We start from the raw sequence: 14,312 nt of genomic DNA, 5'->3' as shown, positions 1-14,312 counted from the left end.
AGTGGCCAACATTTATCGGGAGTCCACTGTACAATGAAATGCATGATGTCACTGATATGCTGGTTTCAGTGCAAAGTTCAAAATTGAGTAGGTTTGACCATTTTTTTCGTTACTGGTAATCAACCTTATCCCTCTAAATCAATAAAGAAAGGGCACTGAAATAAGTTGAGTTGAGTGGTTGTAGGCTACTGGTGGGATTAGCCTTGCAGTTGCTGCCGACAATTGCTCCACCGTAGCGACACTTAAAATAAATAAATCACATAAATCAGACACAGACCTCACAATTACAAATAGTCACTCCTAACGTCACCATGTGGAGGCCAAATTCTGTGTCCTGCAGGTAATTTAAAAGAAGGCGAGAAACTTCCTTCCTACACAACTGGTTCCCGTGCGGGAAAACAATGTCCTGAAGAGAACTGTGAGGAACCCCTGTCTTCTTGAGGGACCCGAATTACATACTCCTTTCCGCGTTATACAGAGTACAGCACATAAGGTAATTTTCTATGTCACCGCACACACCACACATTGAACATAATGGAGACAACGCCAGGCCAGTCTTATACATCCACGCAGGGGTACGAGCAGAGCCCGTGTGAATGCGGAGCAGTAAAGTGGCTTGGTTTCTTTTGAGACCCTTGGTCACACATGGCTTGTGAGTTGAGCTCCACAAAGAAATGAAGTGGCACAAAACACTGCTTCTCTGAAGAGTCTCTTGTCCTCTTGAGGCACTTTTCTCAATGGATCCCCAGACAGCGCTCTATGGGTGAGGCTGTCCGCCATCTCGTTGCCTATGATACCTATATGTGAGGGCACCCATTGGAAACGTATGGAGAAGCCTTTGATATGGAGATTGTGCATCGAGCGTAGGGAGCTAAGACATAAGGCATCAGTAGGGAACCTATGCTCTAACCTTTGAAGGGCAGATTTTGAATCTGTATGAATGACAATAGGTTGAGGCGGACAAAACCGTAGCTTCTTTAAAGCTGCCTCAATGGCAACGCTTTCGTCTGTTGTAGAGGACACGAATGCAGTGAAGCGAACAGACCAATCATATTTCAAAGGGGGAATGTGAAAAGCAGCTGCACTAGATCCTCTAACCTTGTCCACAGAGCCATCAGTAAAAATTTGAAGACGTGCATATTCAGTCTCAAGATGTTCGAGTACGAGCGAACGCGTTGCCGCCAAAGGAGAACTCCGCTTAGTGCGAACATGAAGAATTGTCAACAAACAATCAACGTTTGTGAATGACCTAAGTGGTTTCAACCTCTTAGTTCGACCTCTAGCGTCAAAACCCAGGTGACCAAGAGTATTAAGGGCCAAGTACGCTCGGGACTCAGATTTTTTTTCGAAGGTGCTGTAGAAGGGCTCGCCCGGCTACCGTCTGTTTGAGGCGGCCAATTTGCATCAATAACCTTTGTGAAGCGACTAGGCTAAGAGGTCTCGATAGAGACTCATAAAGTACTGCATTGTTAGGAGCAGTCTGCGGAACGCCAAGAGCCCTCCTTAGGCCCTTTCTGTGCAAAACCTCAAGTCGTTCCAGCTGTGATAGCGAGGGGGAAATTAAAGGGAGCTGGTACATTATTCGACTCGTCACCAATGCATCATGCAGCCTGACCACTGAAGAAGGGTGATTTCTGCATTGCTCACTTGCAACTCTACGGATCACATTGAGACGCGAAGATAGTGAAGTCACAATCGATTCCACAGCTCATCGCCACTGTAGATGGTAGTCAATAATGACGCCCAAAAAGCGCTTGTGCTTCAATTGACGAAGGCAAGATTGATCAAGGTCTATCTTCAGCCCCACATACCATCTTCCTCTACCTGGAAATATGATGAAGCCAGATTTTTCCACTGAGAGAGTTAACCCAACACCTTGAAGGTAATTTTGAACTGAAAGTAATGCCTGTCGAGCTATCAGAGCTAAACGCTTGTGTTGATATCCAGCTAACTAGACAAATGTTGTCCGCATATATTGACATATGGGCATGCCTGCAATGTTTTTGCACTTCAGCGGGAAGACCAACCATTACAACATTAAAGAGCGTTGGGGAAAGAACACTTCCCTGAGGTAGACCTCGCGATACCGCCCTTTCGGTGCTTATGGTACTTCCTAACAGCACTTGAATTTTACGATCACTGATGAATGAGTGAATGAATCGCAGAAGATAGCCCTGTATGCCTATGGCCTGCGAACTATTTAGTATTGAGCTCTGAAGGATGCTATCATAAGCCTTTGGTACGTCTAGGAAAATAGCTAGTGTTGAAAGGCTGAAAGCTCTATGATGCTCAATGTGGCTTATCAAGTCCAAGACGCTATCTTGTGCGCTTAAACCTGTGCGGAATCCAGTCATGCATGTTGGCAGAGCCCTTCTATCTTCGAGCCACCAAGATAAATACTTACTTGCCACCTTCTCCATGAGCTTAGCCACACACGACGTCAGCGATACAGGACGATACAAGGCCAAGACTCATTTCTTTGCCGGGCTTCAGCACTGGGACAACGCAAGCCACCTTCCATGAAGAAGGAACGTCGCCAGTCTCCCACACTCGATTGAGATAGCGTAGGAGCATACTTCGGTGTTCCAGAGGTAGGTTCTGCATCATCTAGTTGGTAATGCCGTCAGGACCTGGTGCACATCGACGCCGCAGGCTGCTGAGTGCTGTCTGTAGCTCTTGAAGTGTGAACAGGGCACCCATTACAGACGTAGATGTTGCAGGCAGAGATGAATTCCTGAACTTGCACGTACAAATGCATCTGCAAATTCCTCTGCCAAGCACGTGAGAGGTTTCTGCTTGCGCAGTGCAAGCGCTTCGAAAGGCTTACTAGGACGAGAATCACCAGCAAGACTGCCAGTGACTTGCCAAATTCTCGTCATCGGTGAGAAAACAGTCAAGCTAGCGCAGAAGGACGCCCACTGCGATCTACAGAGCTTGTTCGTATGTTGTCGAATGGCAGAGTTAAGCCTATTGAAGGTCATCTTCAAGGATCTGTCATCTTTCTTCCGCATCAGTTGTCGCTCCGCCCTATTGCGCGCTGCACGAAGGTTCCCGAGTTTTAAATGCGGAGCTGGAAAATGATTAGGCAACTTGACCACCGTGGTAGCAGCCATCTTACCAGAAATCATTTTGTCTATCACATCACCAGAAACACATGCAAGTTGCTCCCTGTATTTGTCCCAATTAACAACATGGCTAATTTTAGAGCCGCGCATATGGAAGTCGGCAGTAAACACTAAAATTGGATTGTGATCACTTCCCATGCAGTCAAGTGCAGCTGACCACTTCACACAGACGTCAGGTGAATGCAAGGTTAAATCTATAGATGTGGCTGAGGCTGGAGGCCGGAAGAAAGTGGGACTTCCGTCATTGGCCATGCACAAGTCCAAACTGTCGATAACTTCGACAAGTTTGCATCCGCGGGAATCTGTGTTCCTGTCACACCAGACAGAGTGATGGGCGTTGAAGTCACCGCAGATAATTTGGGGCGCTGGGCAATGATCACAAAGCTGCTGGAGAAACAAATCCATTGCTACCTTCTTCCGCAAAGACACGTATACGGATGCAACAAAGAGTTTGGAAGCCGAGCCGTATCCTCACAGCCGCTACTTCAATACTATCGGTGCAAAGATCAGTGACATTCAAAGCCACATGAGGAATCTCTCTTCGCATGTAAAGGGCGGCACTTCTTGCGGGAAATGACTTTATGCTGCAATTCTAGTGGGCAAAATATCCAGTCAAAGATCTCCCGCTTGGTAGGCCAGTCTCCGAGAGGACCAATACTGGAACACAAGTTTCTTTCAAAAATAATTTCAGTTCTGCTAATTGACTTATAATCCCAGCGCAGTTCCATTGCATAATAAACGGCACTTTTCGGTTATTTTTAGTTGTGCGAGGTTGAAGAAAACTAGCCATATTATAAGGTAAAGATTGCTGCGAAGGTGGTAATCATGGACTTAAAGGAAAGAACGAGCTGTAGAAAGTTCTTCAGGGTGCCAGTCTGCATCGCTTGAACATATGAACGCAGGAGTTCAAACAAAACTCGCAGAAGGTTGGACAGATCCCGATTTTGCTGTACGCACTGCCTGACAACTTCAACAAAAGATGCGGACTGGTACCCACTCTTGGCCACTGCAGCTGGTTTCTTCGTCTCTTTTGAGGCAAAGGAATGTCCTCCTTGTCTTCGAGTCTGGCTGTGATCTGGTCGCTGAGGAACTTGGACACTTTTGGCTGAAGCAGATCGAACAACCGACTCACCCACAAAGGACTTTGCCGTCTTGCTAGGGTCAGGTTTCTCACTGACGTTGCTTGTTACCACGCCACGAACTTCCGACTCTAACGCAGGGAACTCATCACTTCCAGGTATCGGCTTCTCAGTAGGTTGTGGTTTGGGACCACTAATGGAGGACACTCGACGGTGTAAGGCGCTTACACGGAAGGGGCAGCCACCGAAACTCGCTGGATGGTCACCCCCACAATTAGCGCAAGCAAAATCTGCCTTGCAGGCTTTGTAATCGTGGACGCCACCGCATCGTTTGCAATGTTGATCTTTGATGCAAACTTTGGCTACACGCCCAAAGCGTTGGCACCTAAAGCATCGGGGAGGAGTTTCAACAAATTCTCTGACTGCATGCTTGGTAAAACTGAAGTCAATTTTTTCGGGGCGCTCAGTGTTGGGAGCAAACATTAGCACAACAGAGTTGGTAGGTATTGCTGCCCATTCTTTTTCTTGAGTGTCCACCCGGCGCAACAGACATCTCACGTGCAGAAAACCTTGCGGTTTCAAGTAGTCAAGAAGGTCGCTTTCTGAATACCACACTGGTACTCCCCTAATAACACGTGTTAATCATGTAGGAGTAGGGCAACTGCGCTTTAAACCTTATGTCACCAATCTGAGAGCACCGGAGAAGAATGTCAACTTGCTCTTCTGTTGCAATATCTAGATAAAGAGCACCATGTGTTGTGAAGCAACTCTGAATCAGAGCAGATCCCAGCAGTACTTTAATGGCTTTGAAGAGCCTGATAGGGTTCCGCTTTTTCACATCAACACCCATCTCTGTTCGCAAAACTACCACTGGGATTCCAACCGTTCTTTGCTTCCGATCACTCACTATGTTGAAGTTGTCTCTGTCCACTTCCGCCATATCAGATAGGTGCCTGGGGGTGCCTACAGATGCCTCATTGGCACTTTGATAATTAGGACAGTACTTCTCGAATGAGATAACTGCAATTGTCGAATTACATTTCAGGAACGAAACAATTACTGGTGGCCACACCACTGTACTGGAAACAATATGCACTAGGTTTTCTTCGAGTAACACAACTGCTCTTTCTTTAAGTGTTGGTGCATGATAGTTGGGGCATCCTGTATACTTCACAATCAGGCTAAGCCGGATTCACTCGAAATCAGAAACAACAGCAGTCATGCCAGGAGCGCTTATACTCGGACTCACAGAAAAAAATAAAGACAGAGAGAAGCTGCAGTTTCACAGAAAAGACGCACCAGTAATAATGATAGCGAAGCATACGACAATTACACGAAGGAAAATTACACCACTGAGAGACACCAGATTCTTGGAGGTGGGAGAGGACTCGGGCTGTGAAATTGAACTGCTTCCTACTACGATGTCTTGTAAATTCTGATATAAGACAGTCATTTCAGAGAACAATTCTTCGAGGTCACACGAAGTTTCTTCAAGTGCAGGATATACATATATATATAAGGTCCAGAAAGCTGTGTCCCCCCCCTTCCCCCTTCCCCGGGAAAATGAAAGCTTTCTGCCTATGCCTGAAACCAGGTCATTAATAGATAGAAAAAGCAGAGGGCTGAGCCTCATGGTAAACCAGAGTGCACAACAGAGGACTCAGAATTAGTGTTAGCAGTTAGCTAACTGGGAGCAGTTAATAAGAAAGCATTCAATTTACATTAGAAAACTAAGTTTGTAATGCATAAGTTTGTGGCAATCTTTTTCAAAAGCTCTCGAAAAGTCTGAAAAAATGCAATCCAGAATTATGTTGAGTTCGCAAGTGAAGAATATTAGCTGCAATTCACATGTGTATGACTTGTAGAAACTGTGATGAGAAAGACTCAAAAACACATCAGATCCTAGAAAATTGGCAAGACATGAAAATAAGATGTGCCCAAGGATTTTACATGGGATGCTAGTGAGTGATATAGGTCTAATTTAATATTTTGTCACCCTATTTATGAATGCAGCTTCCACGAGTGAAAAGAAGCTCACATAGGCTTGATGTTACATTCAGGAGAAGAGGGGAAGGTGGCTTTATTGATCATCGGCCATAGGGATGAGAGGCGCCAGCGGACTTGATATTGGTCTTGATGGCACTTGGCATTTTGCCGGCTGGGTGCACTGGCAGAAAGAAAGAAAACTGTTCAGATAATGTGCCCGAAAGACATTGACCAAATTGCACACAGCAAAAACATGCTTTTCAACCTGTACTTCAAGTATTAAGAATGGGTCATGTCTTTGTAGCCAATAAATGATGAAGTAATTTGTTATAATATTTCTTGAACTCTTTCTACTTTTGCTACCTGGGAGCAGGAGATGCGTCATAGATAACTCAGGCTCAAAATCACCTTCTATTGCTTGTGCCCACAGTGTATACACAGAACAGAATACTACACAAAAGCACAGTGCACCATAGCTAATGGAGAAGGCTAAAAGCTGAGAAAATAAACAACTAGTTTGAAAAACACGCATTTCATGAGCCATGCTGTCAACATTGCCAAAAAACTGCCCAAGTGGTTTGTATATCAACTAAGTGAAAATCTAGTCGTAGCAAGAACTCCACGAAGTTCGGCTGGGCTTTCAAGTTGTTGATTTTCAGGAGAGCACACTTGAACTTTCTTAAACGTTTCCCAACTCACCGTGGTGGCTTAGCGGCTATGGCGTTGCACTGCTAAGCACGAGGCCGCGGGTTTGATTCACGGTGTTGTTTTGATGGGGGCAAAATGGTATTACATGCCTGTTATAGAACCCCAGCTGGTCAAAATTAATTCAATGCCCCCGCTATGTCATGCCTCATAATTATATTGTGGTTTCAGCACATACAACCCCAGAATTTAATTTTTTTAAAGTTTCCCAAGAGCTGGAAAACAGGCCGGTGGTAAGCCCCTCTGTACAGCATTAGGCCCAGTGTGCTTACAAATTATGTAACAATTACTGGCGGTTCTGGACAGCATGATGGGCTTTACCACTAGCAGTAGTACTAAGTTTAGGCCACATTCATCAGAGTTGTCAAGCAATAAGCATCAATGCTGTGGGTCAACACCTAATGCAACACATGCGCTACAAGAGACTTGGTGGTGGAGGGCTCCGAAATAATTCTGACCACCTGTGGTTCTTTCTTTAACTTGCGCAAAAAGCACACCACATAAGCATTTTTGGATTCTGCCCCATCAGAATGTAGCTGCTAATGCACCTTGAAGCAGTGGCACCAGTAGCAGTAATGTGTTGCTAAGTGAGGACAGTGTAGCAATCTCAAATGTGTGCATAATGCATCGATTAATTAATGAACCACGGCACAGCATGACATCACTCATCCAATCAATGACTTGCCCTGCAGTAGTCGCAGAAAAACAAATGCCAAACACATTATTTTGATACGCAGATGCTGAAGAGACCAGCCACTGTGAAGAAAACAATGAGGAGCTTCGCTTTCACACAAGCCATTTTCCACCTTGGTCCCTGGCAAGCCTGCTCTCATAAATACACTACCAAACAGTCTCTTCCTCTGTGTTTCTCCACTCACACATTTTAGTGAAGGTGGAAATCCTTACCCTCGCCATAGAGCTCCACAGCAGCCACTATATCAAGCTAGCCACCATGTCTCTTGAAGTAGAGACCTGAGCATCAATGGCTAAAGCTTGTGAAACCGCTCTGAACATCATACTCCCACTGTGTACCTTGATATCAGTATATCTTGCTGCCACAGTTACATGGAACACATTTTGTGCAACGACACGCCATCACAGTGACATTATCGCAACACACGGTGGCGACTACGATTTGCTTAGACAAGCTGGCTTCTACGTTAAACTTTCAGTTATTTCTTCATGCTAATGCTTGCTAGACACACTCAGTACACATTGAAACCAGATGTAATGCATTCACAACACCTTGAAGCTCTGAATCTGTACTGTTTTAAAGCACCTAAAGGTAAATAATTGCAATGTCTGTTTGCTATGCTTGAAACAGTTAGACCTTCAGTTTACGTGTGAGAAAAGAAGAAAAAAGAAAAACAGTTACTTGGACAATGCCTAGTAGTACTCTTGGAATTTAAATTACCATGTAGTCTTGCCGATTATTTCTTGATAACAATGATAAGTTGGCCCTCCAGTATTAAGAAAAAAAATGCCCACCCTGAACACAGCATTCATTAATAATTGATTATGTCAAGCTATATTTAATGGTAGGGGAACGGGGAAATCCACAGAGGCAGCACTTGAAGTGGGATTTTGGCATTAACCCCTTCCATGCCATGGATGAGCAGGGTTCGTCCAGGTTTCTCGTAAGAACGGCCACGGAAGAGCTAAGCTCTTAGATGGTACTTTTCATTTTCTAGCGATGCCATGGACAAGCTGGTTTGGCCTCAATGCTTTTTTGTGCTTCTGGTAGATGGCAGCACACAAAAGCCATGGGGCAGCGCAAGAAGGAGCAAGATTATTCTGCTGAAGGATGTAAAACAAGTTGGAAAATAGGGTTTTTAAACATGGTGCCACCAGCAGTTTGAGCTTCATTCGCTTCATTGCGAAAAAGAAAAGCTGACTTCAGTGACGAAACAAGGGATGATGAGGCCTGTGGTGGTGGGAAGCATAGTAAGGAGAGGGTAACTGTCATGGTTTTGGGCAAATCAGGGTGTCTACCCAAGTTGACATTTCCAAATTCCCTGAGGTTTCCAGGTTTTCCCTGAGTGCCTTTGCAAAATTTCCTGAGTGACACAGAATTTTGTTTTATGTCAAGGCGGGCTGACATCATGTCGCCCGATGCTGTCACTCTCTAGTAAGCACGTTAAAAAAATTAATAACGACTTAATCCAGTTTTTATAATAAGGAGTAGTGCTTATTTTATTCAATAAGGAAACAGAAAGGAGAGGGGGGGGGGCGCTAGTGAAATGCTCAGCAAATAAAATACCTGCGAAAAAAATTGTAAAACCTATTGTGAATAGAGTCGAACGTTCTCAATAAAACGAAGATGCATACATAAGCAAATATTTTTGAATATGAGCTATTTCTGAGACGGTGTGAATATAAGGAATGATGCTTGTCCTACCCTGAGTAGTTGCAGGATTATCTTCGTGCTGGTTGTCTTTTCTGAACTCTCTTAGAATGCGTTCTGCTACTGACACTCGTAGGGACACCACATAACCAGCTAACCAGCCTGCGAAACCCGTTCGCACTGAGAGGCAAAGCTAGACGAAACAGTATGGTGGTACTACTTTTTCAAAGCATTATTTAGGCAAAGGTTGGCAATGCCTCTCTTGATCAACTTAGAATGAGCAGAATGAAATGGAAGAAGTCGTTTGTTAGCACAAGGTTCATAGTACCAACACGTGTGAATACCCAAATAAGTTAAGCGCAGATCCAAAAACCGGATCATGTGATCCTGTGGGAGCTCGTAAGTAACATCAAGGGGCGCAAGGCATTCTTTGACTCTTGGCACCACCATGGCAACCTCAGTCTCAAGGTCAGCCAGAGAACCCTGAATACAAAACAAAAAAATCGTCCACATAATGAAATATCTTAAAAACATTAGTCTGATTAATGTTCATTGACATGGTGACATCTAGGCGAGCTAAAAATAAATTACTGAGGAGTGGTGCAATGCACGAACCGATGCATACTCCGTTTTTCTGCAAATAGATGCAAATAGAAGCCTAAAAAAGTAATGACATACCAACTCGCCCAAACTGCCACGCTTTTGGCCTTCACCACGTAACAGTACTGTACTGAGGTGAAGATAACTTTCAGAAACCGGCATTACGTAACGCACAGTGCTTTCTGAGCTTCGAAGCTAATAGCGAAGACGACAAAGGCAGAGTCGCATTGCTGACAGTGGTGAATTCTTTCAATGAAAAACATGGCACCGAACAGCAAGAAGCTTAACAGCAAACGTGGAAGCAGCTAGGCCTAGCGCTGCCGCGGTGGTGGCACCTACGGCTGCAAGCGGATCTGCGTGCGAGAGCGCCGTTCAGGCGACAAGGTAATCAAAATGGCGGTGGTGGTGGCGTTGTTTCATTAATGCCCTTTCGAACCTGTGGTCACGGCAAAATGTCAGAAAAATCGGACGACGAAAGGTTCTTGCACTTAAATTTCAGACATTCTTATACAAACTCTACAGGGTACGTGGTGGTACCGCGAAGCTGTCCGAATTATCGGGCGTCGGGAAAGTCGGTCGTTGACTGTACACTGGCAACTCCTCCAGCCGACAACACAGCATCAAAGTAGATTCGTTACGATTCCTCTTTGTTACTTCAGCCAGCATTACCGCGAATTTCGTTCCCTTTCAATAAAATTACCGCTAATTTTCCCTGATAGAAGCACAAATTCCCCAGTTTTCCCTGAGTATTTCCAGACTATTCAAAATTCCTGAGTATTCCCGGTTTTCCCGGTTGGTAGGCACCCTACAAATGCGGTTGGCACCAAGAAGCTGCCCCTTCTAGTGATAGGGAAGGTGAAAAACCCGCATTGCTTTAAAGGTGCGAAGAACCTGCCTGTGTGGTACAGCAGCAATACAATGGCCTGGATTACACAAAGCTTGTTCGAAGATTACGTTCGCCGTCTCGACTAGATGTTTAAACGCCAGAAGAGGAAAGAGGTAATAGTCGTAGAGAACTGCAGGGTGCATGGTGCCCTAAACAACCTGCAAGCTATTCATCTAGAATTCTTGCTGACGAATGCAATGAGTGTGCTCCAGCCGATGGACCAAGGGGTCATTAAAATCCTCAAGGTGCACTACCGGGCCTGTTTACTTGGCCGCACACTCATGTGCTTCGACAACGAGAAGACATACTCCGTTAACCTTTTCTCGGCACTAGGCATGCTAGCAGATGCCTGGAAGGCTGTTCAGCCTTCGACGATTGCAAATTGGTTTACGCAGGCTGGATTTCTGAAGAGGATTTCTGAAGATTTTCACTTAGAAGGTGTATCGCATCGTACGCATGCGCACCAGCAGTGGGCACAAGCCGTCATCATGCCGCTGTCAGATGTACGATGTACGAGAGTGAACACATCGGGAGACACCAGGAAAAGCTGGAAGCTGTTCCAAAAAGGTTCGAACTCTTCTTGGATGCTACGTCACCTGACAAACCAAGCTCGGAAGCGACAAAAACTGCACTCCTTCTAAGTGTAGCAGGCGAAGATGTGATAGAAATCTACAACTTTTCGTTCTTTGGGATGGAAAGCAAACATGACTACAAATTGACTACATGACTACAGCAGGAAAGCGAAGTTCACGAAAGGCACGTTTCGCATGCGTGTGCAGCGGGCAGCCGAACCGTTAGAACAGTTTCTACGAGAAGTCAAGAAAGAGGCCAGGGTCTGTAATTTCTGTACCGTAACTGATGACATGGTTTGGGACCAAATTGTTTTCGGAACGAACTCCCCGAAGCTGCGGGAAAAAATGCTCAGAGAAAAGAAGTTATCCCTGGAAGGTGCTATCGCCTTATGCAAAGCAGCCGAAACCTCAGCTCGCCAAAACGAGATATGGTCTAGGACAAAGGAAGCACCTGAAGTCGACTCAGTAACTGTGAACAGAAGGGTGGCATGTCAGCCAGCAAGGTGCACCCATTGCGACCGAATGCATCTGCCAGGGCGTTGCCCGGCATACGGCAAGACTTGTCATTTGTGCAACAGGCCAGATCATTTTGCCGTGTGTTGCAGAGGGAGAGCTAATATAGACAAAGTGCAGCGAGGAGACGATGACTTCGACGTCTTGGATGTAGCCGTAAACAGTGTTCCGACTGGACGTGACTGGCTTATGAAAGCCACAATAGGTGCAAGGAACATCGCATTCAAGGTTGACACCGGATCCCAAGCGAACCTCGTGCCTCTATCAGTTTAGCGCGTTAAATGTCGGTACGCTTCAGTCAAACGGCGTGGCACGGCGCTGCGCTCGTACACCGGCGGAATTATCAAGCACTGTGAAACGTTCTCGGCACCCCTCATCATTGGTAACCGGCAGGAAAGTGCACAGTTCTTCGAGGTGAAAAAAAGACCATCAGGCCATTCTGAGGTTGGAGGCCAGTGAACACTTCGGTGTAATTCAGCGGAACGTTGACACTATAGCCACAACCACCTCCGAAGAAACAGCCCGGGAGTTCTCCCACCTAGTATTTCACGGAACTGGACGCCTTCAATGGGAATACAAAACTGTGCTTCGCGAAGATGCTACGCCCATCGTCCAGCCAGCGCGAAGAGTGCCACTGTCTCTTCAGCAGCCGCTGCGTGCAGAATTGGACCGGATGGAACGAGCGGGGATCGTGCGGAAGATGAGCAGCCCAACAGACTGGGTAAGCCCATTAGTCATCGTGCGCAAAAAAGACGGCAAGCTAAGGATATGTCTTGACCCGAGGAAATTAACCACAGCTTGAAAAGTGAACACTATCATATGCCTCGTCGAGAGGACGTAGAGGCGGAACTAACAGGTGCAAAATTTTTCTCATGTTTAGACGCCCATGCGGGATTCCATCGAATTCCGCTGGATGAGGATTCACCGAAAATATGCACATTCTCGATGCCATTTAGCCGGTATTGTTTTTTGCGGCTTCCTTTCGCTATTTCCTCAGCCAGTGAAGTGTTCCAGAAAGCCCTAAATGAGATATTTGAGGCCTTCCAGGTGTGCACTTCTATGTGGACGACGTGTTGGATTGGGGCGCGACCAGCGCCTACGAAGTGCTCTCAAAGCAGCTGAGATCACGGGACTTACCTTTAACCCTGGAAAGTGCACGTTTGGTGCACAAGAGATTGCATTCTTGGGTGACATGATTTCCAGTGACGGCATCAAACCTAATCCAGAATTAATTGCCAGCATCCATGCGATGTTAAAACCAGAAAACAAGCAGGCAATACAAAGTATGCTTGGGACTATCAACTATTTCAGCAAATGGCCGCAAAACGGTTTGAATGGCTGCAAAACCATGGAACAGAGTGGCGGGATAATTGCAAAACTCTGAGCACAGCACCACTGCTAGCGGTTTTTGACCCGAACCTTGACGTAAAGGTGACGTCAGATGCCTCGCACTACGGCGTTGGTTCAGCTTTGTTGCAATGACGTGATAAAGGATGGAGACCGGTAGTCTATGCGTTGAAATCTTTAACGGAGACAGAACAGTGCTATTCTCAAATTGAAAAAGAAGCTCTGGCAGTTGTTTTTGGTTGTGAACGGTTCCATCACTTTGTGTACAGCCGCCCGGTGACACTTGAAAGCGATCATCGGCCTCTCATTGACATTGCAAAAAAGGCGATATCTGATATTCCACCACGAGTGCAGCATTTCTTTCTCAGGCTTTTGAAGTACGATTACACAATCGTGTTCATTCCCGGCAAACAGATGGCGCTGGCGGACATACTGTCAAGGGCACTCTCTCCTGGAGACGGCACTGCCACGGACACCACCGACGTTGAAGTCCACGCCGTCTCCGTGTTGTCGTCACTCGTCAGAGAAAGAATTGCCCAAAGCCTTGCACGTGAGTCCGCATGCGACCTGTACCTGAAGATAGTGTTACAAAAGGTAAAGGACGGACAGGACAGGCTGTGGAAGCACCCCTCACGTCTGCATCCTTTGAACTTTCAGTCGTGAATGGAATACTTATCAAGGGGACAATTCATGCAGGGCACCTAGGTATAGGAAAATGCAAAGGACGAGCACGACAGTTCGTCTTCTGGCCAAACATCAACTCGAGTATTGAAGCACTAATACAAAAGTGTGCTATTTGCAGAAAGTATGCATCCCTGAGACTTCTACCAGGAGGGTTACAAAGACTGTGAGTAAGGCGACGAGAGGTATTCTCAAGAAGCATGGAGTGCAAAATTCGCCTTCCCACACTCCTCTCATGTGAGAAGCATGAGGGGGATTGAACACCCAAGTGCATCCATGGTCTGACAGGAATGTTCCTAGCTTCTCGTGGTCTGGGCCACTGGTGCTCACTTTTAGTTCGGTGCATGCTCCAACAAAATTTGTCCCGCAATCAGACCTCAGTAGCTTTGCCGGGCTCCTTATGGCAAAGAATCTGCAGAGCATCAATAAAACTTGAGGTATCCATGCTCATGCATACATCCGGCCAGCTGAGCC

At 46.0% G+C, this 14,312-nt stretch overlaps 2 protein-coding genes across 5 annotated transcripts in view; one reads left to right on the top strand and one right to left on the bottom strand.

The window, feature by feature from the left end:
• The window catches only part of CNPYb (FGF signaling regulator protein canopy b), a 79,484-nt gene that overhangs the window by 8,053 nt on the left and 57,119 nt on the right, over positions 1-14,312 (top strand). Inside the window, exon 2 of one of the 3 annotated variants that reach the window (XM_050186194.3) lies at positions 7,633-7,748. The exons of the other annotated variants lie outside the window; for them this stretch is intronic. The gene's annotated coding sequence lies outside the window, so the exon portion shown is untranslated. Of the gene's footprint in view, positions 1-7,632; positions 7,749-14,312 lie in introns of those variants that run through there. 3 annotated transcript variants of the gene reach the window in all.
• Positions 6,255-14,312, bottom strand: part of MED8 (mediator complex subunit 8) — a 32,119-nt gene continuing 24,061 nt past the window's right edge. For both annotated transcript variants that reach the window (XM_055075558.2, XM_050186183.3), the window contains exon 7: positions 6,255-6,371. In XM_055075558.2, the coding sequence (XP_054931533.1) occupies positions 6,292-6,371 (80 nt within the window). In that variant the 3' untranslated portion in view covers positions 6,255-6,291. The remainder of the gene's footprint in view (positions 6,372-14,312) is intronic.

The sequence above is a fragment of the Dermacentor andersoni genome, chromosome 11 (assembly GCF_023375885.2).
Source record: "Dermacentor andersoni chromosome 11, qqDerAnde1_hic_scaffold, whole genome shotgun sequence".
Lineage (NCBI taxonomy): Eukaryota > Metazoa > Arthropoda > Arachnida > Ixodida > Ixodidae > Dermacentor > Dermacentor andersoni.
This window is presented reverse-complemented; position numbering and strand designations above follow the sequence as displayed.